Below are 27086 nucleotides of genomic sequence, written 5' to 3'. Positions count from 1 at the left end.
TTAAATTATTTAGTATGATGAATAATATTTTTTGATGTTAAGAAAAAATGTATGTTCACGGAGACTGGGAGATTTTTATGATCAGTGAAGTGAATTTTTCCTTTCTCTTTCATTTATACATAGATGGACAGGGGCAGGAAGGAGACAAAGGCTACTGGCCCACGCAGTCCACACTGACCACCCGCTTGCGGAGGCTTATAACGGCATTCCAGCGCACTTCCAAGTTCCGGCAGATCCAGCAAATCCCACCCATGTTTCCCATTCACCAAACCGTAACACAACAAGCACCTTACGAAGAGGTTTCTCTCAATCCAAAAGTGGCTGCAAAAATTGAAAGACAGCAGAGGTTTGTGCAGTAGTTACATGTTTCACTTGTTTTATTAGTAATTATTTAAAGGTATAATTATATCACTTCTGAAGTCACAGCTGACCAGGATCAATCTGGTATGTATAGTGTGGGATGACATGGAGTCCATGCTTTTGCATATACAGTTGAACTTTGCTATGTTCTAGTGAGCACTGCATTACACTATTACAATAAGAATCCCCTAAACTGTAATATGATCTTTTTAAGACTGTTAGAGCAAACCAAAATATACATGATTCCCTAGATGCTGCAAAGCTAACAAGTATTATACCTAGGCCCGTATTCAATTTGAGCCGAGCCGCGTTAATGTAACGTGGCCCGGACTTAACACTGCCTTCGCCTGTTTTCCAGGCGTTAAAGTATTGCGCGCGTGCCCGCGTATCCCCGTATTCAATTTGAAAGTAGGCGAAAACGGCACCCGGCGATACTTGGATCGGCGAAAACAAACGGGAATTTTTGGGAAATAATTGTAGGACCCCCTAAAGATGTCCAGACCTCGGGGATCACTATGGGTACCCCCGTTTTGCCTGCAGAAGAAAGTCAGGGTTTTTAAATAGCCGCGGCTAGTGTTTTTTCCTGACATTGAAGAAGTGATGCAGAAGATCATTTAGCTTTTTTTTCGTTTTTAAAAGTGTTCCCATCAAATTTGGGGTACATGAAAATGTGTACTAGCATATTTTTAAGTCCCTAAAGGTAACTTTATAAATTCTGCAAAAATACACCTGCCGCTACTCTGCGCAATAAAAAAAAAACACCTGCCACATACTTGGGGACCCCACCAGTATTAATTTCGTTAGTTAGGCTTTTTGTTTGACAATTTTTTTTTTTGTCACCCCAAAATGTCTTTTTTTTTTTTTTTTTTTTTTTTGAGGTGTACCGATTTTTTTTTTTTTTTTAATTACATTTTTTTTGCAACATTTCGTTTTAAGGGGGCATTCCCAAAAGTACAGGCTATTTTTTATAAGCCTGCACCCCTAAACCCCAAATCTATACTTTATTCAATTGCTATAGTTAATTAAAAAATTATCCCTGTTTTTTAAAAATGACCCTTGACCCCATTTACGAAAAAAAAACAGGAATTTTCGGGAAATATTCCTGGGACCCCCCTAAAGATGTCCAGACATGGGGGATCACTATGGGTGCCCTTGTTTTTGCCTGCAAAAGAAAGTCTGTTTTTAAATAGCTTTGCCAGGTCTTTTTCCCTGCCGCGGCTATTAGAAACCCTGACTTCCTTCAGGAGATAAAAATGGGGGTACCCATAGTGATCCCCATGTCTACACATCTTTAGGGGGATCCCTGGAATATTTCACGAAAATTCCCCTTCTGTTTGTACCTGTAAAAAAAACGGAATAAAGTAAAAAAAAAAATTGACATAGGGTACCCCCTCCAAAAGCCAAACCAGCCCTAGGCTTGCCAGCCAGTGGTGGTTTCTAAAAATACGGGTAACAAAATGTGTAGGGTTCCACCGTATTTTAGTAACCAACACCAGGCTGCAGGGACTAGTGCTGGTTTTAAATATAGGGGGCAAAAAAGATGTGGGGTACCCCCTATATTTAAGACCAGCACCAGACCCAACCGACTGGGGTGTAATGCCACAGCTCGGAGACCCAATCACCGAGGCTCTAGGTCCAAAGCATTACACCGCAAGTCGGTCAGCGCAAGCTGGTGATCTCGGGGGAGTCGGGGACCCCCCAAAAAAGGGTCCCCCCCCCTCTCCCGAGCACCACAGGCTTACGCTGAAGCCTGGGGCTCATCCCCATACCCCTGGAGCAGTGGGTATGGTGGTAATAGGGGGGCCAAATAATGTAACACTGTTGTACTTTACAGTGGAACTACAAGTGCCAGCCTGCCTACCATTTTGCACTTGTGGAACTACATGTGCCAGCAGACATGCGGCACCTGTAATTTCACTGTAAAATAAATAGTTAAAAAAAGACAAAACACACACACCGTGACAGTATAACTTTATTACACACATCTACCCATTCACACATACTTACCTATACCAGATGAATGCAGAAGAGCATTTAGAGGTTTTTTATAGGACAAAACAACTATGGCCATCAAATTTGGGGTACTTGAAAATGGGGTTCAGCATATTTTAAAGTTGCTAAAGTGACTTTTTGGGGTGCCCTTAATTTTTTTTTTTTTTAAATTTTTTTGACACAGATTACCTTTGGGGGACTGTCTGAAGGCTGCACGGGGGTTCCCGAAATGTTGCACCCCAAAACCCCAATTCTGCACTTTTTAACGCCTGCCATTCATAGGCGATACTTTACCGCCTATTACATTGCATTGACTTAACGCCTAGGCGGAAAGTCTTTCAAAATGAATACGGAAGAAAACTAAAACAGGCGATAATGACGTCATCGGCGGAAAATTACCTCGAATCCGGACTTAACGCCTCAAATTGAATACGGCCCTGAGTTTTTTTGTAGTGGTCTCTCCGTGTAGTATACTAACCAATGAGTCTCAATATTAGACCTTCAAATTCATTGCTCGAGAAAATTAAATGCTCTGAATAACAGTGGGATATTTTGTAACACTGAATTTGCATTGTGGTCAGTTATTAAGAGGGAGGTGCTAATAAGACAACGTGAAATTGGTAAAGAATGTGGCTGTTTCTTCTTCAGGGTCCATAGGGATCCACAGGGATACCTTGGGGATATTATGGTTGGAGACCAGGCACCAAACAGTTAAAGCTTCAGCTCCCAGGATGCCCTGGGTCCTCCTCCATATATACCCCGCCCCTAGCCATAGGACTCCAGTTGTTCGTTTGGTGCGGCAGGATCAATACGCACCTTTGTAACAGGACTGCTCTGGCAGTCCTAAGCTTCTATTTTATGTTTTATTTTTTTTGTTTTTGGGTTGCCAATACTAAGCATCTGAATTAAGACGCATATAGTGCAACTCCATCTACCTCCGCCGGGCCGCAACACCAGTAACTGGGCTGGTGATTTCGGCTGGTCGCGGCTAAGCTTGCTAGCCGCAATGCTGCGACCTGGACTGCAACTGGACGCACGGAGATGTCAGGTAAGGCGATTCCTCGCTTACGGGGAATTGCGGATGGCAGTCCTTGCTTCTGGCGTCAGAGTCGCACCAGAAGCCGCTGCTGTCAGAGCCCGGGATTCTCTGCGCCCTCACTACACCACCTGGGCCTTATCGTCTGACCCCGGGGATCAGCAGCAGACACTCTGCTGCTAAGAGGCCAGCGTACCCGGCTGTTTAATCAGTTTAGGGGAGGTAGACGCTCCCCCGGCAGCTCCTCCCCCGACCCAGACACCGTCCCTACGAAGTGTTTCGCGTGTCTGGGTTGCTCTGCCTACCCTCACGGTCCTAGCTCAGTGCGCCCTGTAGCTGTTGGTCTTTTGGAGGGTTTGGGCAGTCTCCCTTGGTTAAGGTATATAGTGCTCTATATCCTACCATTCCTTTTGCGTTTTGTGTAGTTGATTGTAATTTTATTACATATGCATTGTTTGTGACTGTTTGCTAGCTGCTGTATTGACACTCTCTCTTATTTCTGTCTGTCAGTTATAACTATCACTGTTTTTCTCTCTGTTTTTCTCTCCATCCTCTTGGGGTGGAGGTTTTTCTGAGTACTTCACATTCATTAAGATTTTATGAATGCTGTCACATAACATTGCAACTATTGCCTTTATATTAAACATGGCAAAAGATAAAGGGATACAGGAGGGGGAGCCCTCTGTGCTGGTTTCATGTGAATAAAGTATGGCTTATTTATCCCCTCAGGACATTAAGGATGGTTTGTGTTTTGCCTGCCCCTGGACAAGAGCCTTTTTTGGGTATCCTCTTTGTCCCAGGTAATGAAGCAGTTTGTGGATCGTATGGCTGCTCCCCTATGCCTCCTTGGATGGAGTGTACACAACATTCTATGCATCCTTCTTGGAAGGATGTTGATGGCCATTTTAGACAGAGTATGGCACCATCTTATGTTGATAGCAGACCGGTAGGTACTAAGGCACCTAAGCGAAAATTAGCTTTTTATCAGTCATACGCATCATCAGAGATTCAGATGATGCGCAAGGTTCCATTCCAAGGTCTAGCTCAGGGGTGAGGACCATCCGTCCACAGTGGATGTTCCTTCTTTGGTGAAGGCGGTTAAATCAATCGTAAACATTGAGGATGATGAACCAGCTCCATAGTAAGAAGGCTCCAGTGTTAAATCACCACCGGATTGTGATCAAAATGGAGTCTTCTGTTATGGATGAGGCATGGGGTAACCCTGACAAACGTTTTTATGTGAATAAGAAAATAACATTGTTGTATACTTTCCCGGCTTCTATATGTACTAAGTGTGAGGTACCCCCTACTGTGGATGCTCGTGACGCATTTAATTAGAAATGCTACTTTGCCTATTCCAGTGGTTCCCAAACTTTTTTGAATCACGGCACCCTAGAGTATCAAGATTGTTTTTACGGCACCCCTGAGCCAAAAGTTTGTTATTGAGAAAAAAAATGATTAAGTAAATTGTGCTTAACTGTCATCCTTAGGGTCAGTTATGTGGTGCTGGACAGGTTTGCGCTTTTGTTTGTCCAAATATTTACGTTACATTGACCATAAATAATTTGATTTGGTGCTGGACCACCAACCTGAGGCACCCCGTAAGTGTCCCGAGGCACCCCAGGGTTTGGGAACCACTGGCCTATTCCGTCGGCATCTTCTCTGAAGGATTCCACAGATAAAAAGATAGAAGCATATCTCAGAACGATCTTTTCATCATCTGAAGCTGTTACCCGCTATGGCTGGAGCCTGGGTAACTAAGGCTGTTGAAGAATGGATGGGAGCATTGGAAAATACCCTACCAAGGCTACCAGAGAACAGATGATGTATATCTCCCATATACGGGAGGCTGCTTCCTATCTTGGATGAGCTTCTGTAGATGCTGAAATTTTAGCTTCTAAAGCATCAGTAGCTTCAATAGTGGCTAGCAGGGCCCTTTAAGTAAGATCCTGGAAAGCTGATACAGGATCAAAGGCGGCGCTGGAAGTTTTAACCTTTCTATGGAAAAGTACTTTTTGGAGCAGAGTTGTATTAAATGGCTACAGATTCAAAGTCAGCAGGTCTGCCATCTGCAGCGACTATAAAGTCTAGACAGGTTTATTTCTACTTCAGGGTCCACAGGGTGACCTTGGGGTATAGGTGATGATGTGAGTCATCCGGGCACCACGAAGTTAATTTTTCTTCCCAGAAGGCACTGGGTCCCTCTCCTATACCCCGCCCCCAGGCCAGAGGCACCTCAGTTTCGTTGGGTGCCCGGCCAGAGTTGGGTCACTGACATGCAGTGGGGCTTTTAAAACAGCCCTTGAAGATTTTTTTTCTTTTTAAAGAAAACTCCTTCAAGTGCACACAGTCCAGGAGACGTCCGCGCTGCCGCTCAGTTACCTCGCTGGTGCCAAGACGTCGGTACTTACCCGGGGAGATCTCGGCGGGCATCTGGGGTCTTTGCTAGCAGGGACCCCGGTGGTTCCCTGGACTGCAGCCGGACGCTACGGGGAAGCAGGTAAGCAGCACGTCACCGCGGTAGTGTGTGCAGTCTTTTTTTTTTTTTCCCCAGGGCTGGAGAAGCTTTAGGGATGACAGCAAGTGAAGCCAAGCACCGAGTCCTGCGCTTCCACTTGGTCACCAGGGACATCAGGGCTGGAGTTCGGCCAAACGCTCCAGCATCCCGGGGGTTAAATGCTGGCCAGGTGAAGCAGCCTTCCCTGTCTTAACAGCCGGCTCCTCCCCCGCTGCACATCGCGCCTTTCCACCGCTGTCTGGCTGGGCTTTGGCAGCTTCCCTCCTCCGGATCCGCCCCCTCAGAGATCTCCGGCGGCCGTTTTCTCCTGGCTGAAAGTCGCAGCTCACAGCAGGCGTCTTCTCCTTCAGGACGTGGCCAGTGTATATAGCACTTTTGTCCTACCAGATGCTCAGTCTGCGTAGTTGATCAGTAAGTACCATTAAGTGCAGGTGTTATTATTCTGCCTTGTATGTGACTGTATGCTAGCGCTGTCTGTCTGAGTTTCACTATCTGAACTCTCAGCCTTTTACTTTCCCTGTGCCTGTTCTTTCTCACTGAGCCCTAACACTGGTGTTGTCGGGGTGCAACCACGCAGTCTGTTGTTTCTACTTCAGGGTCCATAGGGGGTCCACAGGGTTGACCTTGGGGTATAGGTTGGGAACCAAATCCGGGCACCACGCAGTTAAAGCTTTTAGCTCCCAGGATGCACTGGGTCCACTCTCCCTATAACCCCACCCCCAAGCCAGAGGCACCTCAGTTTAAGTTGGTGCCTGGCCGGAGTCGGGTCACCGTTAGCGCAGGGGGAGCTGATTAGCAGCCCCTAAGCTTATTTTATTTTTTTAGGGACAAAGTTTTTTCCATGGACTTTGGACTCTTCAGAGCGGCAGCGTCGGACTGTCCATAGGACGTCTAAGCTGCCGCTCCGTCACCCCGCTGGCGCTGAGACGCCAGTACAGATCTGGGGATCTCAGCGGGACCCCAGAGTCTGTACTAGCCGGACTCTGTGGGCGCCCAGGACCGCTGCCGGATCCACGGGGAGCAGGTAAGGTCGCGGATCACCGCTTGCGGTGATCCGCGCATTTCAAATGCAGTCCTGTGCCTCCGGTCTCAGGGGACAGACCGGAGGCACCGGCAGTGGCGGCGGGCCCCCCATACCCCGTGTGTCCACTAGACCACCAGGGACTTAACGATCGGTGCAGGGAGCCGGCGTCCCGGGGGTTAATAGCCGGCCAGGGGAGGCAGCCTTCCCTGTTACAGCGGCTCCTCCCCTCAGCTCAGCGCGCCTTTCAGTATCCATAGTCTGGCGTCGCTGAGCTGCTTCCTCCGCGGGCCACGCTTCTTCTGAGGTCTCCAGCGGCCATTTTATCTCTGTGGTGCAGCAGAAATCTCTCAGGATGGCAGTTGGTCCAGTCCCCCTGCGTACCTCACCATCAGGTCAGTGTACACAGCGCTGTAGCCTTCCCAGACACTGAATCTGGGCAGTTGAATGCAGTGTAATAGTGCAGTATATTATATGACATGTTTATGTATATATGTATATATCTGCATTGTATGTGACTTATGCTAGTGCTGACTGTACTTTATTCTCTCACCTGTCAGTGTATATCTATCCCTTTTCTTTATCTGCCCTAATACAGCTGTACTTAGGGTGGTTCTGAGACCTCACATTTATATACTTGTTAATATTTGTGTGGTTTGTCACATACTGTTGCGTGCTGCACGTTGCCATATTTTAGATGGAACTGTGTGTTGCATACGCTGAAAATGGGTCCCTGCAGCTAATTTTTGGCATCAGTCAGGACCAGTATAGTGCTGCTTAATATTTCCGCCAAGATTGGTCAGATATGTCTGACCAGGAGATAGAGCGTTATACTGCACCCATTTTTACTATCCTGCAAGTCATGTGCTGCAGGTGTTAGTGCGGAGGATTTGACTCATAAAGGGTTCTGTATGTGGCGTCATCTGGTGCTGGCCTCTTTCACGACCCCCTTGGGCGGTTTGTTTTCTCGGGATCCTCTCAATTGCGGATCGCCGGGCGGGCCCCATTGTTGTACCTCACTTGGGGTTACTTCACCATACTGCCCTTTTCATCTCAGGGTATCTCGCAGCTTCTTGCACTCTTCCCCTGTGACACAGACTACCGCTCCCTGCAGGGGTTTTTCGCAGTATATGAATTCCCCCTGGTGCCACAATAGTCTGTCATTCCCCTTGCACTGATTACCACAACAGCCACCCTGGGTGGATGTCGTTTTCTACGAAATGCTAATTGGCGTGGTTGACGCCCTGTGGTTACTTCCCAGTTGGCTCTGCCGTGAACTGGGTACTGTTCGGGGCTCTTTCCCTCTTACACGGGGGGAAGCCTATTTCAGGTATTATTATCCCTGCTTTAGGGCTGGTAGCAGGTCCATTCTGGTTAGAGTGAATGTTGACCTGCACCTGTATCATACACCCTCAGTATTGCGTGCCTTCGGGTTCCCTGTTGCTGACTAGCGGGTGGATCGCATAGCGGGACTCTGGCTGTTGCCAGATAGGAGGTGTTACAACAGTGTTTGGCCTCCTGTCCCAAATTCCCTGAGGGTCATCACGAGCCCCTCCTGGGGGGGATGGGCGTGTTACTCGTCTGATTACAGACGTTACTACGCCTCCCATTCCTGCGTGGTCGGATTCTTCGGATCCGTAGGTGGTAACTCTGCCTGAAATCAGTATACTTGCTTTCAGGAGTTGTTACCCATCCTACCATGGCTATAGCATGGTTGGTTAATACTATTGCATATTGGGTTGATACATTTGTAACGTTTTTTCCCCTCCAACACGTCGGGGGTTCAAATGTATTTGGTCGCTCACGTAATATATGCTGTTGTCATAGGTGGAAATGCCTATATTGGATACCAGTCTCCTAACTTTCAGAGTTCCGGCTGCGACACTATCCTCCGTAATACCCTATGGCTGCGCTCTGGGAATGCAGAGGTGCAGATACCATCTTTAGGGTTGATATTGTTTGGTCCTGACCTTGACAAGATTGTAGTAACATTGGCAGTATTACTAACGACAAGTTTACCGCTTTGAGCTATGCCCACTACAAGGCCTCAGACTAAGTTTGTTAAGTCTTTTTTGTCCTCTGGGTCAGCCTAAAGGTCTGTTTCTTCGTAGACTGTCGGCATCTACAAGGGCCGACATATCCAGTACCGAGCAGGCCTGGACTGCCAGCCGATCCTGCTTCTGAACCTACGGATATCTCTTCAGCCTGACGGGACAGGCCTACAACTGGGAGATACCGATTTTCTCAGTTCGCCCGGTATTAGTGTCAAGTTGCCGCGGCTACGTGGGTAGGAGGGTACGCCCTCTTTACAAGGGCCTTACAGATCCAGAAAGCTATGCAGTTGTTGCGGTAAGCGGAGCTTATTAGGCCATCCCCACTATCTCAGTGAGGGACTGGTTGTTCTGTTTTCTTTCTGGTGCGGTGGCTGAATGGTCCTCTTTGGCCTATTCTCTGTCTCAATTCCCTGAACCAGTTCCTAAAGCTACCTGGGCTCAGGAGGAAATCCCTATGCTCCATCATACGATGTTTGGAACCTGGGGACTTTATGGTATCACTGGATATACAGGACGCGTGCCTACGGGTACTTACAGAGACCTTTCCTCAGCATGGGCTGAGGTTTGCTGTATCACAGCAACACTTACAATTTTTCGGGCTCTGCCTGTTGGGACTGTCCTCAGCCCCACAGGGGTTTACCAGCGTTTTGGATTTTCTGACAGTTCTTCTGTTCAGTATATCCCAATGCTCCTGTACCTGGACGGCCTCCTGCTCTTAGCGGGATCACCGGGGTACTTTACGGCCAGGTCAGGATGACTGTGGCTTCTTCAGGGTGCAGACGCTTAATCAACGGGGAAAAAGTCCTCCCTGCATCCCTCTCTGGGTATTCTTCATCTAGGATCCCTGCTGGATTCTCAGAATCTGAGAATTCTTCTGGCGTAAGACGGAATCTCCTCTCTTCCATTAGGAGTACATGGTTGTCTGCGCAGTCGACAGATGTCTTTACACTCTGGGATGCATGGTGGAATGGGCTCAGTTCCATTCCAGGCCTTTCCATAATTGGCTCATCTCCAGATGGAACGAGTTTTTTCTGTCGGATAACTGTTCAAACGATGATGCTCTCTCCGGAGGCAAGTCGGTCCCTGTCCGGGTGGCTATGGCCATCTCGTCCAGGGTTTTCTTTGCTATGGACAGTGTCTGGATCGAATCCTTTTCAGTGCAGTTGGACGTCTGTCGATTCCACCCTGTCAATTAACTTACTCTGGCATAACTCTTGTTTCCCGGTGAACCTGAAAAGGTTCAGTCCGACAGGGTCAGGACAGTGGCTTCCTTTTTAGCAACACTGTTCGTTGAGTGGCAATGACAGGTATGTCACATATTCGGACATAGTCCGAGGGTCTCCTCCCGACCATCTCGGCAGCGTTCATTTCAGGAGCTCTCCATTGGGAAGCGGGAGTCCTCAGCCGTCACAACGTGCATCCCGGGGACTAGTCTCTTCCCCAAGAGAGGTTTCATCTCCTGGTGAGCAGGGGGGACCCCCCTGAGGTGACCCTCATGGCCTTCTGACTTTATCACACTATGGTGTTACAGTTCAGCTCTGGGGATTCTGAAGCAACCTTCAGCGACTTTGTCGGTGAAGTGGTCCTTCCACTTTGTGTACCTGTGTTCTCCGGTCTCCCTTCTTCCTCGAGGTCTTTGGAAGTGTTTTCAATCGAGACGGAGATGCTTTCCTGCTGGTGGCTCCTGATTGCCCCAGATGTCAGGGGTACTTGGATCTTCGGAGTCTCTACATCGATACTCCATCCCTGATGCTTCACTGCCCGGACCTGTTGTCTCAGGGTCCTTGGTTTTGCCTTGGACCTGGGTCGTTTGTCTTTGACTGTGTCCTTACAGTGGTCTTACGGCTTCCCTGGCTTTGTCATCGTTGGAATGATTAGAGCACATGGATCAGCTTTTGCTGGGACCTACCACAAACTGTGGCAGCCATAAATCTTATGGTATTGTACCTGTCGATACAATCCTCCGGTGTCTAGGATTTCCAGATATTCTGGCATTCCTTCCGGCTGGCTTGGGTTTCACACTTGGCCTGGTCTTCCTGACAGTGCGGATCTCTACACTGTCAGTATGGTTAAGATATGGAATTGCTCCACTCTGGTATCCAGTTCATCCTTTGGAGTGTTTTCTTGATTATGCCTCCATTTGTCCTCCCTAGGGACTCCTTGGGAGTAAGTAGTGGTTCTTCGTTACCTCCGGGGACAGTCAATGGAACCGCTGGTTGTGATAGCCATTACATGGTCTATTGCTTAGGCTCTCTCTTTCTCTCAGGGTGTTTATATCAACCAGGAGAGTGTCTGAATTCGGAGCGTTCTCATGTGGCTCCCTCTTCTGGAGGGCATCATGTCAGGGTGGGAGTTGCTCTCGCCCTGTGTTTCTTCTTAGTGGTTTTCAGGTTCCATATTATTCTGGAACTTATGGTACGGCCATTCTGTCCCCAGTCCTCTCGGCTGGTGTGGCCTCATTGACTGTGGTCTGGCCTCTTTGGATTTATGTGATCCGTTCAGGTTCCTTACGGAAATCGGACTCCTTATTGGTGGTCTGAGATTTCTGGTTTTCACAGGAAAGGATGGCCGGCCTATAACCAAATGTTGGCTGGATGGCCTCGTAGGTCTTCCTCAGGGGCCTACCCATGGGTAGGCCTTCCTGTTGTTGATGCTTGTTTTTTCTCGGGCCATGTGACCCTCGTGTGCGGCTCGCTGTGGCGCCTCGGCTGTTTTGCCTTACTAGGTGGCCACGTGGTCTTCTGTCCACACCTTTTTAAGGTTCTAGGCATTGGTTTCCTTTGCCTCTCAGGATGCTTCCTTTTTGGCGACGGATTCTCCTCTCAGCACAGGAGCGTCCCCACCCTTGGTTGAACTGCTTTGGGACATCCCCAAGGTCAACCCTGTGGACCCCCTATGGACCCTGAAGTAGAAAACAAGAGATATGGTAAGAACTTACCTTTGTTATCTCTGTTTCTACGAAGTCCATAGGGTCCACAGGGCGCCCGCCCTGACGCACCTGGCTTCATATGGGCTGTGTGGCTGGTCACCGGTTTTCCGTCTCCCATTTCGGTGAGTATGGTTATTGAGTGTTCCAGTTTTCTCTCTCTTTTTCTCTCCTCCTCCGGCCTTTGGCTACTTACAAACTGAGGTGCCTCTGGCTTGGGGGTGGAGTTATAGGGAGAGTGGACCCAGTGCATCCTGGGAGCTAAAAGCTTTAACTGCGTGGTGCCCGGATTTGGTTCCCAACCTATACCCCAAGGTCAACCCTGTGGACCCTATGGACTTCGTAGAAACAGAGATAACAAAGGTAAGTTCTTACCATATCTCTTGTTTTCTGTGCAGGGGGTCACATACATTATATTGGTATCCTCTTAACTATATCTGGCAGTTAGAGTGATATGCCAAATTTGGCTCCCGCCCGGCTGTCCTTTTAAAAATGTACAGCGGAATTGGGGATGGGAGACATGTTGAGGTGTTATGCTCCTCCAGGTCCCTCTACATTCTCTGCCACTCTGCATGAGCCCCCTTGGGCGTGCTTTGCACAAGCACTTCTGACCATTGCGGGACGTTTAGCTGTCCCTCCTGTGATTTCCCCCCTGGGGTTCACACAACAGTAGCTTATGCCCTCTGAGTCTGCTTCAGCCGGCTGCACCCATGCAGGTCCTATCCCCCAGTTGTTTAATACAAATCCCACTGCATTGCAAAATGTGACTGAGGTGCAGTAGCAGGAGGCACCCCTAGGCAGACCGGCTAAAAGATTTTTGCCGTCGTCCCAATCTACTCTATATGATGATGACGAGGTCTCATCTGATGATGGGGCGCTCCTGGATGACTCTGACTCCGAATCCTCTCCACGTGAGGTGGAATCAAAGTCAAAAATATATATTCCTCATCTGATACAATCTGTCCGTGCGGCCTTGGTCATAGAGGAGGATGAACCTCCAGCAATTAAGTCCAGACATGCCCTTTTCAAGCCTGTAAAGGCGGCCGCTGCCATATTTCCTTTGTCCGACCAACTGGTGGACCACCTGGAGGTGGCATGGAAAACACCTGGAAAGCGGTACCAGCCGCAGAAGCGTCTGGCCTATGCTTATCCATTTGCTGAGGGCTATTTTTCTAAATGGGAAACTTCACCAGCGGTGGATTCCCACGGCACGTGCTTGGTTAAGAGACTCTCCCTATGCCTTCCATGTCGTTCCTTTAGGATACTACAGATAGGAAGGTGGAGGTTTGCCTGAAATCAGTTTATTCCCTTTCAGGTGCCGCGTGCAGACCAGCCATGGCTATCTGCTGGGTGGCTCGGTCTATGGAATGTTGGGCAAACACCCTGGAAGGGTCCTTGTCTTCGGATGCGACCAGGGAGCAGTTGAATCTTGTGGGCAACCTACGAGATTCAGCTACCTATATTAACGAGGCTGCCTTCGATTCCAGCTTATTGAATGCAAGGATCTCCACAGCGGCCATTGCGGCTCGCCACTCCCTGTGGTTTCGCTCTTGAAGGGCAGATGCGAACTCCAAGAAGGGCTTGGAGTGTTTACTCTATAATGGTAAGGTCCTGTTCGGCCCAGATTTGGACAAGATTGTGGATACACTGGCAGCTGCTAAGTCAGCTTGTCTGCCTCCTGCTCCTTCGGGGTCTTGGACTTCGTCCTTTCGGACCTATCAAGCCCCAGGTAAGGTTAGAACCCAGTCCTTTCCTAGGCCGTCGACCACCAAGAAAATGACCAAGCCTGAGAAACAAGCCTGGAGTGCCAGACGTCCAGCTGCCAAGCCTGACGACAAGCCCTCAGCCTGACGGGACGGGCCTCCCCCTGGGGGGTCCCAGGGTGGGAGGCCGACTTCTTCAATTCGCACAGCGCTGGTGTCAGACTACCACAGACACCTGGGTGAAAGAAGTAGTCTCTCAGGGGTACGCCCTCTCCTTCTGCAGACGTCCTCCCCATCAGTTCTTCTGCACAGACCTCATGTCAAACAAGGCCTTGGCTATTCAAGAGGCAGTACAATCCATGCTTCAGGCGGGGGCCATTGTACCGGTCCCGTTATCCCAGAGGGGAATGGTTTATTATTCCAGCCTTTTATTGGTGCATAAGCCAAACGGATCCCACCGACTTATCCTCAATCTCAAATCCCTGAACAAATTCCTCTGTGTACCTCGGTTAGGGTTGGAAACTCTACGTTCCATCATACTGGCTATGGAACCTGGAGATTTTATGGTGTCTCTGGATATACAGAATGCCTACCTGCATATTCCGATTACTTCGGCTCACCAGAGTTTTGTCAGGTTTGCTGTGTCACAACAGCATTTCCAGTTTCAGGCTCTGCAGTTTGGCCTCTACTGCACCTCGGGCTTTTACAAAAATGATGGTGGTAATGGCAGCCCATCTGCGGCTGCAGGGTATCCACCTGTTACCATACCTGACGACCTCTTGCTGTTAGCAGGTCCTTCACCACCACCTACAGCTGACCATATCTGTACTCTTGATTCACGGGTGGTTGATCAATTGAAAGAAGTCCTCCCTGATCCCACCTCAAAGGATGCTCAACCTGGGAGCTTTGTTGGATTCTCAACAGCAGAGGATTTTTCTGACCACAGACAAATCTCTACTTTGCACGAGTGCGCAGATTCCTCCACAGTCATCGAGTGTCCATACACTCAGCCATGCAGTTACTGGGATCCATGGTGTCTGCGTTCGACATGGTGGAATATGCCCAGTTTCATTCCCGGCCCCTGCAGTAATTGATCCTCTCCAGGTGGGACGGATTACCCCATCGGATAAGGACACAAACGATGGTACTCTCTCCGGAGGTGCGTCTATCTCTGACTTGGTGGCTGCAGTCGGTCCACCTCACCAAAGGGCGCCCGGACTGGGTCCTTCTGACAATGGACGCCAGTCTCCGGGGTTGGGGCGCAGTGACGGGTCCATACTCCTCTCGGGGGCGGAGGACAGCAGAGGAGTCTGCTCTCCCAATCAACATATTGGAACTTCGGGCAGTCTTCAGGGCCCTACAACAAGCAAGACTCATACTTCACGGAAAGCCTGTGCAAGTTCAGTCAGACAAAAAGCCTGTGCAAGTTCAGTCAGACAACACCACGACCGTGGCTTACATGAACCATCAAGGAGGAACTCTAAGTCCGGCAGCAATGTGTAGAGGTGTCACTCATCCTGACATGGACGGAAGGCCATCTACCAGCCATATCGGCAGTGTTCATTCCAGAAGTTCTCAATTGGGAAGCGGACTTCCTAAGCCGTCACGACGTGCATCCAGGGGAATGGTCTCTTCACCAGGAAGTGTTTCAGCTCCTAGTGGACAAGTGGGTCCTTCCGGATGTGGACCTCATGGCCTCTCGACAAAATCACAAACTGCCACTGTATGGGCCCAGGACAAGAGACGCCAAGGTTTTCTTTGTAGACGCTCTGTCCGTCAAATAGACCTTCCAGTTTGTGTACCTCCCAATCTCCCTCCTTCCTCAAGTAATTCGGAAGTTCAAACAAGGAGGCATTGTCCTGCTGGTGGCTCCAGCGTTGCCCAGACGTCACTGGTACTCAGACCTTCAGAGTCTCTCCATCGACACTCCGTTGCTGTTGCGTCAACGTCCGGACCTGTTGTCTCAAAGTCCTTGCCTTGCCTTTACCCGGATCTGGATAGTCTTTCTTTGACGGTGTAGCTCCCTCCTAAGGTCCAAGGGTTTTTCCTGCTCTGTGGTTAACACCATGTTCAGAGCACGGAAACCTGCCTCTGCCAGGATTTACCACAGGGTGTGGCATACCTACTTTGAATGGTGTCGTCCCAGAAGTTACGACCCTCAAGTGTTTAGGGTATCCAGAGTTTTGACTTTCCTGCAGGCGGGTTTGGACTTTAGTCTCCACCTTGCTTCACTGAAGGTGCGTATGTCTGCCCTTTCAGTGTGGTTCCAGTGAAGTATTGCTCCTCTTTCTGATATCCGCTCTTTCCTTCAAGGGGTCCTTCGCATTCTGCCTCCCTTTGTCCCTCCTGTGGCACCTTGGGATTTGGCTGTTGTCCTTAGGGCCCTCCATTTGAACCTCTGGACTCTGATCGCAAATGGCTTACTGCTAATACAGTTTTTCTTCTGGCCATTGCTCCTGCCAGAAGAGTGTCTGATTTTGGGGGCTCTCGCTTGTCTTTTCCCATTTCTGGTTTTTCACCAGGACAGGGCGGTGCTTCGGACTCGCCCTGGTTTCTTTCCTAAGGTGGTCTCTAGTTTCCACATTAATGAGATTCTTGTGCCGCCCTTTAATTCCCCCGACCTCTCAGCAGGTGAGGCCTCATTGGATGTGCTACGTGCCCTCAGGATTTATGTGGACTGTACTAGTTGCCTTCTGAAGTCAGACTCCTTGCTTGTACTCTATGGTTTCCACAAGAAGGGGTGGCCAGCCAATAAGCAAACTTTGGCTAGGTGGCTTCGCCTGGCGATCTCTGCAACTTACATTCATGAGGGCCTTCCAGTGCTCACCTCTGTTACTGCTCATTGTAATCGGTCTGTGGTTCCTTCGTGGGCAGCTCGCCGTGGCGCCATGGCTGTTCAGCTTTGTAAGGCGTCCACATGGTCCTCTGTCCAGACTTTTTTGAGGTATTATGCATTTGATACCTCTGCCTCTCAGGATGCATCCTTCGGGGGGGCGGATTCTTCTCTCTACATAGGAACGTCCCTGCCCTTGAGGGTACTGCTTTGGAACATCCCCAAGGTCACCCTTTGGATCCTGAATTAGAAAATGAGAGATGGTAAGATTTTACCTTTATTATCTCTTTCTACGAAGTCCAAAGGACACCCACCCTGATGCACCTGTGCTTCAGATGGGCTTCGCTCTGGTCACCGGTTTTCCGTCTCCTTCTGTGTGAGAATGTTATTTTTAAGTGTTCCAGACTTTCTTCTCTTTTATCCTCCTCCGGCTTTTGGCTTGCTACGAAAAACTGAGGTGCCTCTGGCCTTGGGGCGGGGTATAGGAGAGGAACCCAGTGCATCCTGAGAAGATAAATTAACTGCGTGGTGCCCGGATGACTCCCATCATCACCTATACCCCAAGGTCACCCTGTGGACCCTGTGGACTTCGTAGAAAGAGAGATAACAAAGGTAAGTTCTTACCATGGCTAAAATTTTAGTCCTTCCATTCTCAGGGACGAATAAGGGAACAGTTGTCCTCCAAGACGTCTAGTTTTCGCAAAATATCAAGACGACAAACTAAGAGGTCTCGCTCGGCAAGACGTCCAGCTTCTAAGCTGGACAACAAACCCTCTGCATGATGGGGCAGGCCTCCTCCTGGGGGGATCCCAGGGTGGGAGGCCGACTTCAGTTTGTGGATTGTTGGCGTCATATGCCTGGGTCCGAGAAGTGGTCTCAGCGGTTTGCCCTCACTTTAAGGAGGCATCCTACCCAGAAGTTTTTTTGCACAGATCCTCCAGCAGATGTGGTAAAGGCTTTGGCCCTTCAGGAGGCCATTCACTCCCTGCTGCAGGCAGGGGTAATAGTCTTGATTCCTGTGTCGCAACAGGGAAGGGGTTATTATTCCAATCTATTTCTGGTTCAGAAACTAACTGGGGCTTATCGCCCTATACTAAATCTAAAAACCCTCAATAGGTTTATCCATGTGCCCAAGTTTCGTATGTAAAAACTCCAATCAATTATTTTGGCAATGGAGCCGGGGGGTTACATGGTTTCCCTGGACATTCAGGATGCATATCTGCATGTTCCTATTATACCATCCCACCAGCAATTTTTACGGTTTGCTGTCCTTCAGCAACATTACCAATTTCAGGCTCTACCCTTTGGCCTATCTACGGCTTCCCGGGTATTTACCAAAATAATGGCAGCTATGACTGCCTATCTCAGGCGTCAGGGAGTCAGAATTTTGCCATATCTGGATGACCTTCTGATAATGGTACAGACTTCGGTCGTTTTACAAAACCATATTCAATTGACCATAGCCTGCTTACATAGCACGACTGGATCATCAATTGGAAGAAATCATCACTTTCTCCAACACAGCAAATGGTACATCTGGAAGCTCTTCTGGATTCTTGGGCACAAACTGTGTTTCTGCCAGAGGACAAGATTGTGGCCTTATCGTTGCAAATACGCAAGCTTCTTCGCAAACGAAGGGTATCCATTCTGCTAGCAATGCAGGTACTGGAATCAATGGTATCTACCATCAACATGGTGGGGTATGCTCCGTTCCATTCCAGGCCTCTGCAAAGATTGATTCTCTCCAAGTGGAAAGGACAGTATCCTAAAATAAAGCCTCAGAGAATCCTTCTTACTCCAGAGGTTCGTCACTCCCTCCTGTGGAGGCTGAGATAGGATCATCTGAACAATGGGTGCCCATTCTGGATTCCAAATTGGGCGCTTCTCACCACATACACCAGTCTTCGCGGATGGAGAGCAGTGACAGGTCATTACACCTTTCAGGGAAGGTGGACAAATCAGGAAAGTAATCTGCCAATAAACATTCTGGAACTGCGATCAGCATACTTATCATACTTGCCACTTATCATGGCACAGGACCTGCTCCAGGGCAAGCCGGTCCAGATCCAGTCCGACAATGCGACAACAGTCACATTAAGTTAGGCACAAGAAGTTATGCAGCCATGAAAGAAGTGACAAGGGTTCTGATCTGGGCAAAACGTCCTCTTCCGGCCATCTCGGAAATATTCATACTGGGAGTACTCAGTTGGGAAGCAAACTTCCTAAGTCGCCGTGGCATACACGCCGGAGAGTGGTCTCGCCATCCGGGAGTGTTCAGCTCCTGGTAAACAAATGGGGTCTACCAGAAATAGATCTCATGGAGTCACGTCACAACCAGAGACCCATCAGCAACCTTCGTGGATGCACTGGCAGTAAGATGGGACTTCAAGCTGGCTTATCTCTTTCCTCCAATTTCTCTCCTTCCAAGACTTCTCAGGAAATTCAAGCAGGAAGGTGGAACAGTAATAATAAGGGCTCCTGCTTGGCCCAGACGTCATTGGTTCACCGACATACGGAATCTGTCAATAGACAGTCTGTATCCTCTTTCTCTATGGCAGGATCTGCTAGTGCAGGGCCCCCGTCTGCTTCCGGACTTGCCTCGTCTGGCTTTGACGGAGTGTCTCTTGAGTCTTCCATCCTTAGAGCAAAAGGGTTTAACAATGCTGTAACTCAAACAATGCTTTGGGCACAGAGGGCTGCCTCTGCACGCAATCTATTATAGAGTTTGGCATTCTTTTGGTCAATGGTGTTCCCACAGAAAACTGTGGGATACTGGCTTTTCTCCAGGCGGGTTTAGACTCTCTCTGCCTATCTACTGTGAGAGTGCAGGTTCTGCACTGTCAGTCTGGTTCCAGAGAAAGATTGCCTCATTACCAAATGATACAATTTATTTCCAAGGAGTTCTGTGAGTTCAGCCCCCTTTTGTTCCACCGGTAGCACCGTGGGATTTGTCTTTTGGTTCTTAAGGGGCTACTAGCTCCCCCATTTTAACCTCTAGACTCTGTAGATTTGAAGTGGTTGACAGCGAAGACACTTTCTCCTTGCTATCTGTTCTGCTCTCAAAGTCTCTGATTTGGCAGTGTTTTATTGTTGCTCTCCATTTTTTATTTTCACCAGGATAAAGCTGTTCTTCGTACATATGAAGGGTACCTTCCTATTGTAGTGTCCCGTTTTCATGTAAATGAAAAAATTGTAGTTCCAGCTTTTCAGGCTAAAGATCCTTCTGTAGGTGAAGCCTCCCTGTATGTAGTTTGTGCTCTCAGTATGTGAAGGGCACAAATTTTGTTAGAAAATCAGATGCTCTCTTTGTATTAAATGATTTTCACAAACGAGGATGGCCAGCTAATAAGCAGACTCTGGCGAGATGGCTACGGATGAGTATCTCTCAGGTGTACACGCAGGCTGATCTCCCTGTCCCAAGCACGGTGACAGCACATTCTACTCTGTCTGTAGGGCCATCATGGGCATGTATTCGTGGTGCCTCTTCTGAGCAGTTGTGCAAGGCAGCCACATGGTCTTCTGTCCACCTTTTCTTAGGTTTATGGCTTTGATACTTTTGCCTCTCAGGATGCTTCCTTTGGGCGACGAGTTCTCCTTTTTGCTCAGGAGCGTCCCTACCCTAGGGGAACTGCTTTAGGAAAATCTCCATGGTATCTCTGGATCCCTATGGACCCTGAAGAAGAAAATAAGATTTATGGAAGACTTGCCTAGATAACTCCTTTTCTTCGAGGTCCATAGGGTCCACAGGGCACCCACCCGGCTGCATGGGTAATTCTTTCTTTTGGTCACAGATTCCCTCATCTAGTGTGAGAGTTTTTCTGGTGTACTATTGCTCTTCCATCTCCTCTTTCCTGCTCCTTCCTTGTTAACTAAACTGAAGGCCTATGGCTAGGAACGGGGTATATATAGAGGAGGACCCAGGGCATCTGTTTGGTGCCTAGTCCCCAACCATCATAATCCCATGGTATCCCTGTGGACCCTATGGACATCGAAGAAAATAATTATCTAGGCACTGCCTATCCTGAGCCAGTGCCCCGTGCTCGGGGCCTATAGCTGGGCTGAACCCGGGGCCTAGATTCAAAGGTCGCGGAGGTCGCAACCTCGGATTACAACCCCGGTCCCCGGAGACCTCGTGGGGCAGTTCGCGGGACCGTCACTGCCGGAGCTCTGCAGCGGCCTTTACCGGGCGCGAAGCCGCGACATCAAGTAGGACATCACTCCCGGCAAGCCACAGCCGCCGGCATGCACGCGGCCTTACCTCCGGCTCCTGCAACATTCCGTTCGGAGGTTCCCTCCTGCGGTGGTGAGATCCCCACTGACGGCTGCTTGAGGTAGGTGTCTCCTCGTGGAGCCTCCTGCGTTCTGACCAAGAGGCAGCCGTGCCCATCACCTGACGGACACCCGGTGCCCAGGCAGCCACGACTGAACAACTGAGGCTGCTGCTCATAATCTTCCCTCCTGGTTAACTAGTTCACTGCCCTCCTCTATGTGACTGTCCTGATTAGAGACCTGCGATCTCCCCCCAGGTACCTCACTCCCTGTTTCGGGCTCTGGATCCTCTCGCTGTCGGTGCTGACCTACGGAGCTGGGGATTGTCTGACATTTTGGTCCCCTCTGCTGTGCTGAGCTCCGGTGTGCCTGCCGGGGTCTGCTTCTGGGGCTTGTTTACTGCAGGTTGGCCCGTGTCTGCTGCTCTCAGTGCAGCTCAGCCCTAAGGCACTGTCAGAGGCTTAAGTCTTCTCTCTGCCCTGCGTGCAGTTGTCAGGCCCTTAACCCTGACTATCTGAGTGCAATGACACACTAAGTGCCCATGCCCCCCATCCCCTGGGTGCTTTGATCCCCTATATGTTTTATTTTTTCATTTTTTTTCTCTCTAGCCTACTTGTTCCCTGACATATTTACTGGCACTAGGTCTTTTTTCTCCGGCAACCCTGACACTGGTGGCCCACACATGCAGAAATCTACTCCCAAGAGTCCTAAACAAGGGGGAAGTGATATTTCGCAGCACTTCACGAGAGGCACGAAATCTTCTCAACAAAAGGGTCCCCCTTCCCCCCCTTCCATTGCCATGGATACGGATGGTTCTCACTCACCCGCTCCATCTACTAAAGAAGACATTCTAGCTCTTCGCTCCCTCATCACGGAGTTTAAGGACTCTCTTGAAACCAAACTCGACAAAGCAGTTGCCTCTATCAAAGCTGAAGTTTCAACTCTAGCTGCAAGAACCACTAAACTTGAATCTCGCTAGAACGGCTTCCAAAAAGCCTTAAATGAGACCAGCAGAGACCTGGATCATATCGTTACTGAACTTTCTGACCTTCGTTCTAAAAATGAGGATCTGGAAAATCGGGAACGTAGAAATAATATCCGCATTCGTAACATCCCGGAATCAGTTTCTCCTGATGCTCTGGAATCATATCTTTATAGACTTTTCTCTTTCCTACTCCCCGACCTTGGCTCACGCTCACTACCACTTGAAAGGGCTCACCGTACTCTTCGGCCAAAACCCAGGGATAGCGACCCTCCTCGTGACGTCATTATGAGGTTCCTTAGTTATAAGGACAAAGAACTCGTTCTTAATCCTACAAATGGTAAACCACACATACTATTCGAATCAGCCAAGCTCCAATTCTACTAGGATCTTTCACCCCTGACGATTGCCAAGAGGAGAGATTTTCGAGACTTAACCAAGGCTCTTCGTGATAGAAGAATCAGATATCGCTGGGGGTTCCTAAGCTTATTGTAGACCTGAATGGCAAGACTGTTATCATTCGAGATCTTCGTGAATGTAAGGACTTGCTTCACTACCTAGAAGAATCGGGCCCCTCCCCGGAAGGGAACCCCGACGTTTCTTGAGTGCCTTACCCACCGATTGTGCCTTGTTCCTGCTCTACTATTCTCCACACGTAATATCTGATTACTGGTTTCCGCTCTGTATTCACCCCACCTCCTGTCTCTCCCCTTTCTTGCTCATTTCTCTTCTAGGTAATATAGTTGAGATGTAGATTGTTTATTTACTTCTTAGATATGGTCACTATTTGTTACTAATATCTGTACAATTCTGTTATGTTCTGTATCTATTTTTCATACACATATATCTAGCTGCTCCCTTCGTTAAGGTACCAGCTCATTCTGATCTGTTCTGTTATGATATTTACTGTTTATTTTTATTTAATTTTTTTTTTTTTTTTTACGAAGTCAAGAGTATTGAGATATCGTAGTGATTTCCTGTCTTTTTTTCTCTTTGTAATGATAGTAACTTTTATGGTTATGATTTGTTGCTATTATTGGGACAGTTCTGTATTATGTCAGGTATCCACTTTCTATACATATAATATTCTTAGCTGTTCTCTCAGTTTTGGTACTAGCGAATATCGATCGGCTATGCTACCTTACTGTCTATTATTTCTATGTCTTGTTTTTTTTCATGATGTTTAGAGCATTGAGATTTTGTAGTGACTCTCTGCCTTTTTCTCCTTACTACAATTGTAATCTATAACTTCACCCTATATATGTCTCTTCCCTTTTTTTTTTTTTCCTCTCCTTTTTCTTTTGTATGTCTCTCTAAGTTATGCTCCTTTTGTGATTATAACTACCAACCTGTCACTTCTTTCCCCTCCCCGCTCCCTTCTGCACCCAGGGGATGCTCCTGCTATCATACAAATCCTTTTCTGTTCTGTTCTTCTCCTCTCTTTTAGGAGATTTATATCTTTCTTTAATTGTGACGCTGTTAACATTAATATATTTTATTTTTGTTGTGTTTTTGCTTTCTTAGAGGTTTATCTGGCTTTTTTTTTAGCCTGCTCCTCTCTGGATTTCTAAGTCCTACCTATTGAGTACATTCACCTCCTTCTTTGTAGGTAGGGTTTTCATACTCAATCCCTGCTGTTATTGCTGGTTTCCCTTTTTAAATCTTTCTCTCCTCTTCTTATTTTTCCCTCACCTTTTTTTTTTTTTTTTTTTTTTCTTTCCCCTATCCTCCCTTGCGAGCTGGGACCCTTTTCTCCATTCTACTAGCTAACCTGACATGCCTCTCTCTATAGCTTCAATGAATGTTCGCGGCCTTAATACTCCCCAGAAGCGCTCCCATCTATTTCGTACTATTCGGTCAATAAAAGCCGACATTGTCCTTTTGCAGGAAACCCACTTTCGTTCACCAAGCCACCCTTCTCTTATCTCCAGAAACTTCTCCACCGTGTTTTATTCCTCCAGTACGTCTAAACATAATGGTGTAGCCATTCTCATTAAAAATAATTTGCCTTTTCCTCAAGACTCTGTTTACACTGATGCAGATGGTCGATACATTATTCTCACTGGCAGGCTTGGACACACAGAGGTGACTATCGCCGCGGTATATGCCCCTAATGTAGGCCAATGTCGTTTCTTTAATTAATTTTTTTAAATATTGCATAAACGTCGTACTGGCCACTTGATCCTTGGTGGTGACTTTAACTCTGTTTTGGATCCGACCATGGATAAGTCTTTTTCTAGGACCCGTCCCTCTACTTGTCCCATATCTAAAATTCTCAATAAACATATGAAAACGGCTGGTCTTTTTGACACGTGGCGTTCCCTCAATCCCTCTTTTAAGGACTACACATTCTATTCCAATCCCCATCGTACTTACTCCAGAATTGATTTTATTTTATGTAGTCTCCCCATCTCCAAACACCTTATAGATGCGAGTATCATTCCTAATTCCTGGTCTGATCACTCTATCGTTACTTCCTCCCTCGATCTCTCAGACACCCTGGTCACCAGGCCCACCTGGCGGTTAAATGAGACCCTTCTTAAAATCCCTCATTTCCAAACTAAAATTACAGATGTTTTAAAGGATTACTTTGCTCTTAATGTCTCCGGCTTCGGATGTTCTCCCATGGAGTGGGAGGCTCACAAATCTGTCCTTCGTGGGCACATCATCAGCTTTGCTTCTCACAGAAATAAAGAACACAAGCATCTTCTTCGATCTCTCACAGATCAGGTTCACTGTTTGGAGTCTCTCCATAAGCGCACGCCCACTGAGGCTCTCTACAAACAACTCACCACTGCAAAATCTGCCCTTAACTCCACTCTCTCTGAAAAAATTGAAAAATTTCTTAGATGGTTGAATCAGCGGTTCTACGAAAAGAGCAATAATGGAGCGTACACACGGTCAGATTTGTCAGACTTGTCAGATTTGTCAGATGAACGATTAAACGATTTGAACGATTGAACGATTTTTGACTGCATTAAAATGAATGGAATCGTCCAAGTCTGACTGCAAACCCATCAGATGTCAGATATCGTTATCTGACAAACGGGAACGCGCATCGTTGATCGTCCATCGTTCAGGCATGTCAGATATGAACGATTTTCCATCAGATATGAACGACTGAACGATTTTTAAATCGTTATCGTCCATATCTGAAGAAAAAATCTGATCGTGTGTATGCACCATAAGGCGGACACTCTCCTTGCCAATCGTCTAAAGGCTCGCAAGGTGGCTAAGGCGATTCCTGCGCTTAAGGATCATTCTGGATCTCTACAATACAGCCCCTCTAAAATCAACTCTATCTTTAAAGATTATTATTCTTATCTTTATAACCTTACGGACCACAATCCGTCTCCACCCCCCCTCCCTATTTCCATTAATGACTACTTGACCTCTTGTGATCTACCCCACATTGATGCTTCCACCTCTGAATCACTTAACCTCCCTATAACTGAGGAAGAGGTTTCCTTTGCGCTTAAACATCAGAAACCTTCGAAGGCACCTGGTCCGGACGGTCTCCCCTTTTCTTACTATAAAACATTGCAGAGCTCTCTAATCCCCCATCTCACAAACTCTTTTAATCAAATTTTTGAAGGTAACTTTTTTCCCACTGAGGGCTAAAATAACAGTTATCCCGAAACCGGGTAAGGACCCTCATTTGGTAACGAACTATCGACCAATTTCCCTTTTAAATACGGACCTCAAACTTTTTGCCAAAATTCTGGCAAATAGACTAAAACCCATCCTCTCTTCTCTTATCCACCCGGACCAGGTAGGCTTTGTCCCCTCCCGCCAAGCCCTTGATAACACTAGGCGTACAGTAGACCTTATACACCACGTAAACTCTATTAATCTTCCCTCTCTCCTTCTTGTTCTGGATGCCGAAAAAGGCCTTTGATAGGGTCTCTTGGCCCTTTATGATTAATACTCTCCTTGGCTTCGGTTTTCAGGGTAGATTCCTCCAGGCCATTAGGGCCCTTTATCACAATCCATCCACTTCGGTTCTTGCAGGAGGTCTTCTTTCTGACTCCTTCCCTATCTCAAATGGCACTAGACAGGGCTGTCCACTCTCCCCGCTGATCTTCGCTCTAATTATTGAACCCCTGGCTGGTAAGATCCGAGGGAATCCAGATATTTCCGGTATTCATGTAGGGGACTCCTCTTATAAAATTTCTCTATTTGCCGACGATGTCCTGCTTACTCTTACCAATCCCTTGATTTCCCTCCCAAATCTGTTCCAAGAAATCTCCGTTTATGGACAATTTTCCAGTTATAAAATCAACAACGAAAAATCGGAAGCTTTGCCCCTCCATATCCCGAGGTCATCTCTAGATCTCCTCTGTCTCAATTTCAATTTCAACTGGCGCTCGGAATCTATTAAATATCTAGGTGTCAATCTGACAAAATCTTATCATGGTCTCTACAAGGCAAACTATCTTTCTCTGTTTAAGGCCATAGAACAAGACCTCTCTCATTGGCGCTCTTTATTTATCTCTTGGATAGGCCGTATAGCCGTGATTAAAATGAATGTCCTTCCCAAACTCCCCTACCTTTTCCAAACCCTTCATGTGGCAGTCCCTTCCCGCGTTCTATCTTCTTTACAGGCAAGTTATGGTAAATTTATTTGGAACCAGAGAAGACCTCGTATATGTAGAGCAATCCTTTTCAAGACCACCTCAGCTGGCGGCCTAGGTCTCCCCTCGTTATCCAAATACTACCAAGCCTCTAGACTTAGTCAACTAGTCACCTGGCACTCTCCTAAGGGAACCAAACGATGGGTTGACCTTGAATCTGCACTCACCAAAACCCCATCAGTCTCAAACCTAGCGTGGCTCCCCAGAAAACTTAGACCTCTCTCTATCTCGTTGGTCCCATCAGTTACTCTTACTTTATCTGTATGGGACTCTCTCGATACTAAGTTCTCTCTGTCTACTCACCCCTCGCCTCAGACACCTCTTTGGTTTCATACTTCTTTTCTCCCTGGCCATTCGCCCCTCATGATCTCTACATGGTCGGCAGCGGGCATCACCCGCTTTCACCACATCCTGGGAAATTTTGCCCCCCAATCTTTTACAGAGATGCGGGAGATACATTCTTTACCGCAGTCCTGTTTCTACCAATATCTTCAGATCAGTCACTTTGTCTACTCTTCCCTTTCTTCGCTAGACCCTAATACGAAACCCCACGGCTATGGAACGCCTTTGTAGTTATAGATCCACGGAAAAGGGCTTAATCTCTCAGATCTATCATTCTATACTAGATCAGGATTTCCCACCCCTAGAGACCCATGAGCGTTGTTGGGAGATGGACATTGGTACCTCTTTGGGAGAAGACACTTGGGAGGCTATACGCCTTAATATATCGAAATGCTCAATTAGTGTCTCCATTAAGG

General features: G+C 47.8%; 1 protein-coding gene across 4 annotated transcripts in view; it reads left to right on the top strand.

Moving 5' to 3' along the window:
• Positions 1 to 27086, top strand: part of CHD9 (chromodomain helicase DNA binding protein 9) — a 262211-nt gene that overhangs the window by 174762 nt on the left and 60363 nt on the right. For all 4 annotated transcript variants that reach the window (XM_088471863.1, XM_088471864.1, XM_088471865.1 and 1 more), the window contains exon 29: positions 124 to 346. In XM_088471863.1, the coding sequence (XP_088327989.1) occupies positions 124 to 346 (223 nt within the window). The remainder of the gene's footprint in view (positions 1 to 123; positions 347 to 27086) is intronic.

Source organism: Taudactylus pleione, unplaced genomic scaffold (genome assembly GCF_031769625.1).
Source record: "Taudactylus pleione unplaced genomic scaffold, aTauple2 ptg000117l, whole genome shotgun sequence".
In the NCBI taxonomy this organism is placed as follows: domain Eukaryota; kingdom Metazoa; phylum Chordata; class Amphibia; order Anura; family Myobatrachidae; genus Taudactylus; species Taudactylus pleione.
The sequence above is the reverse complement of the archived record's forward strand: the minus strand, read 5'-3'. Positions and strand labels throughout refer to the sequence as shown.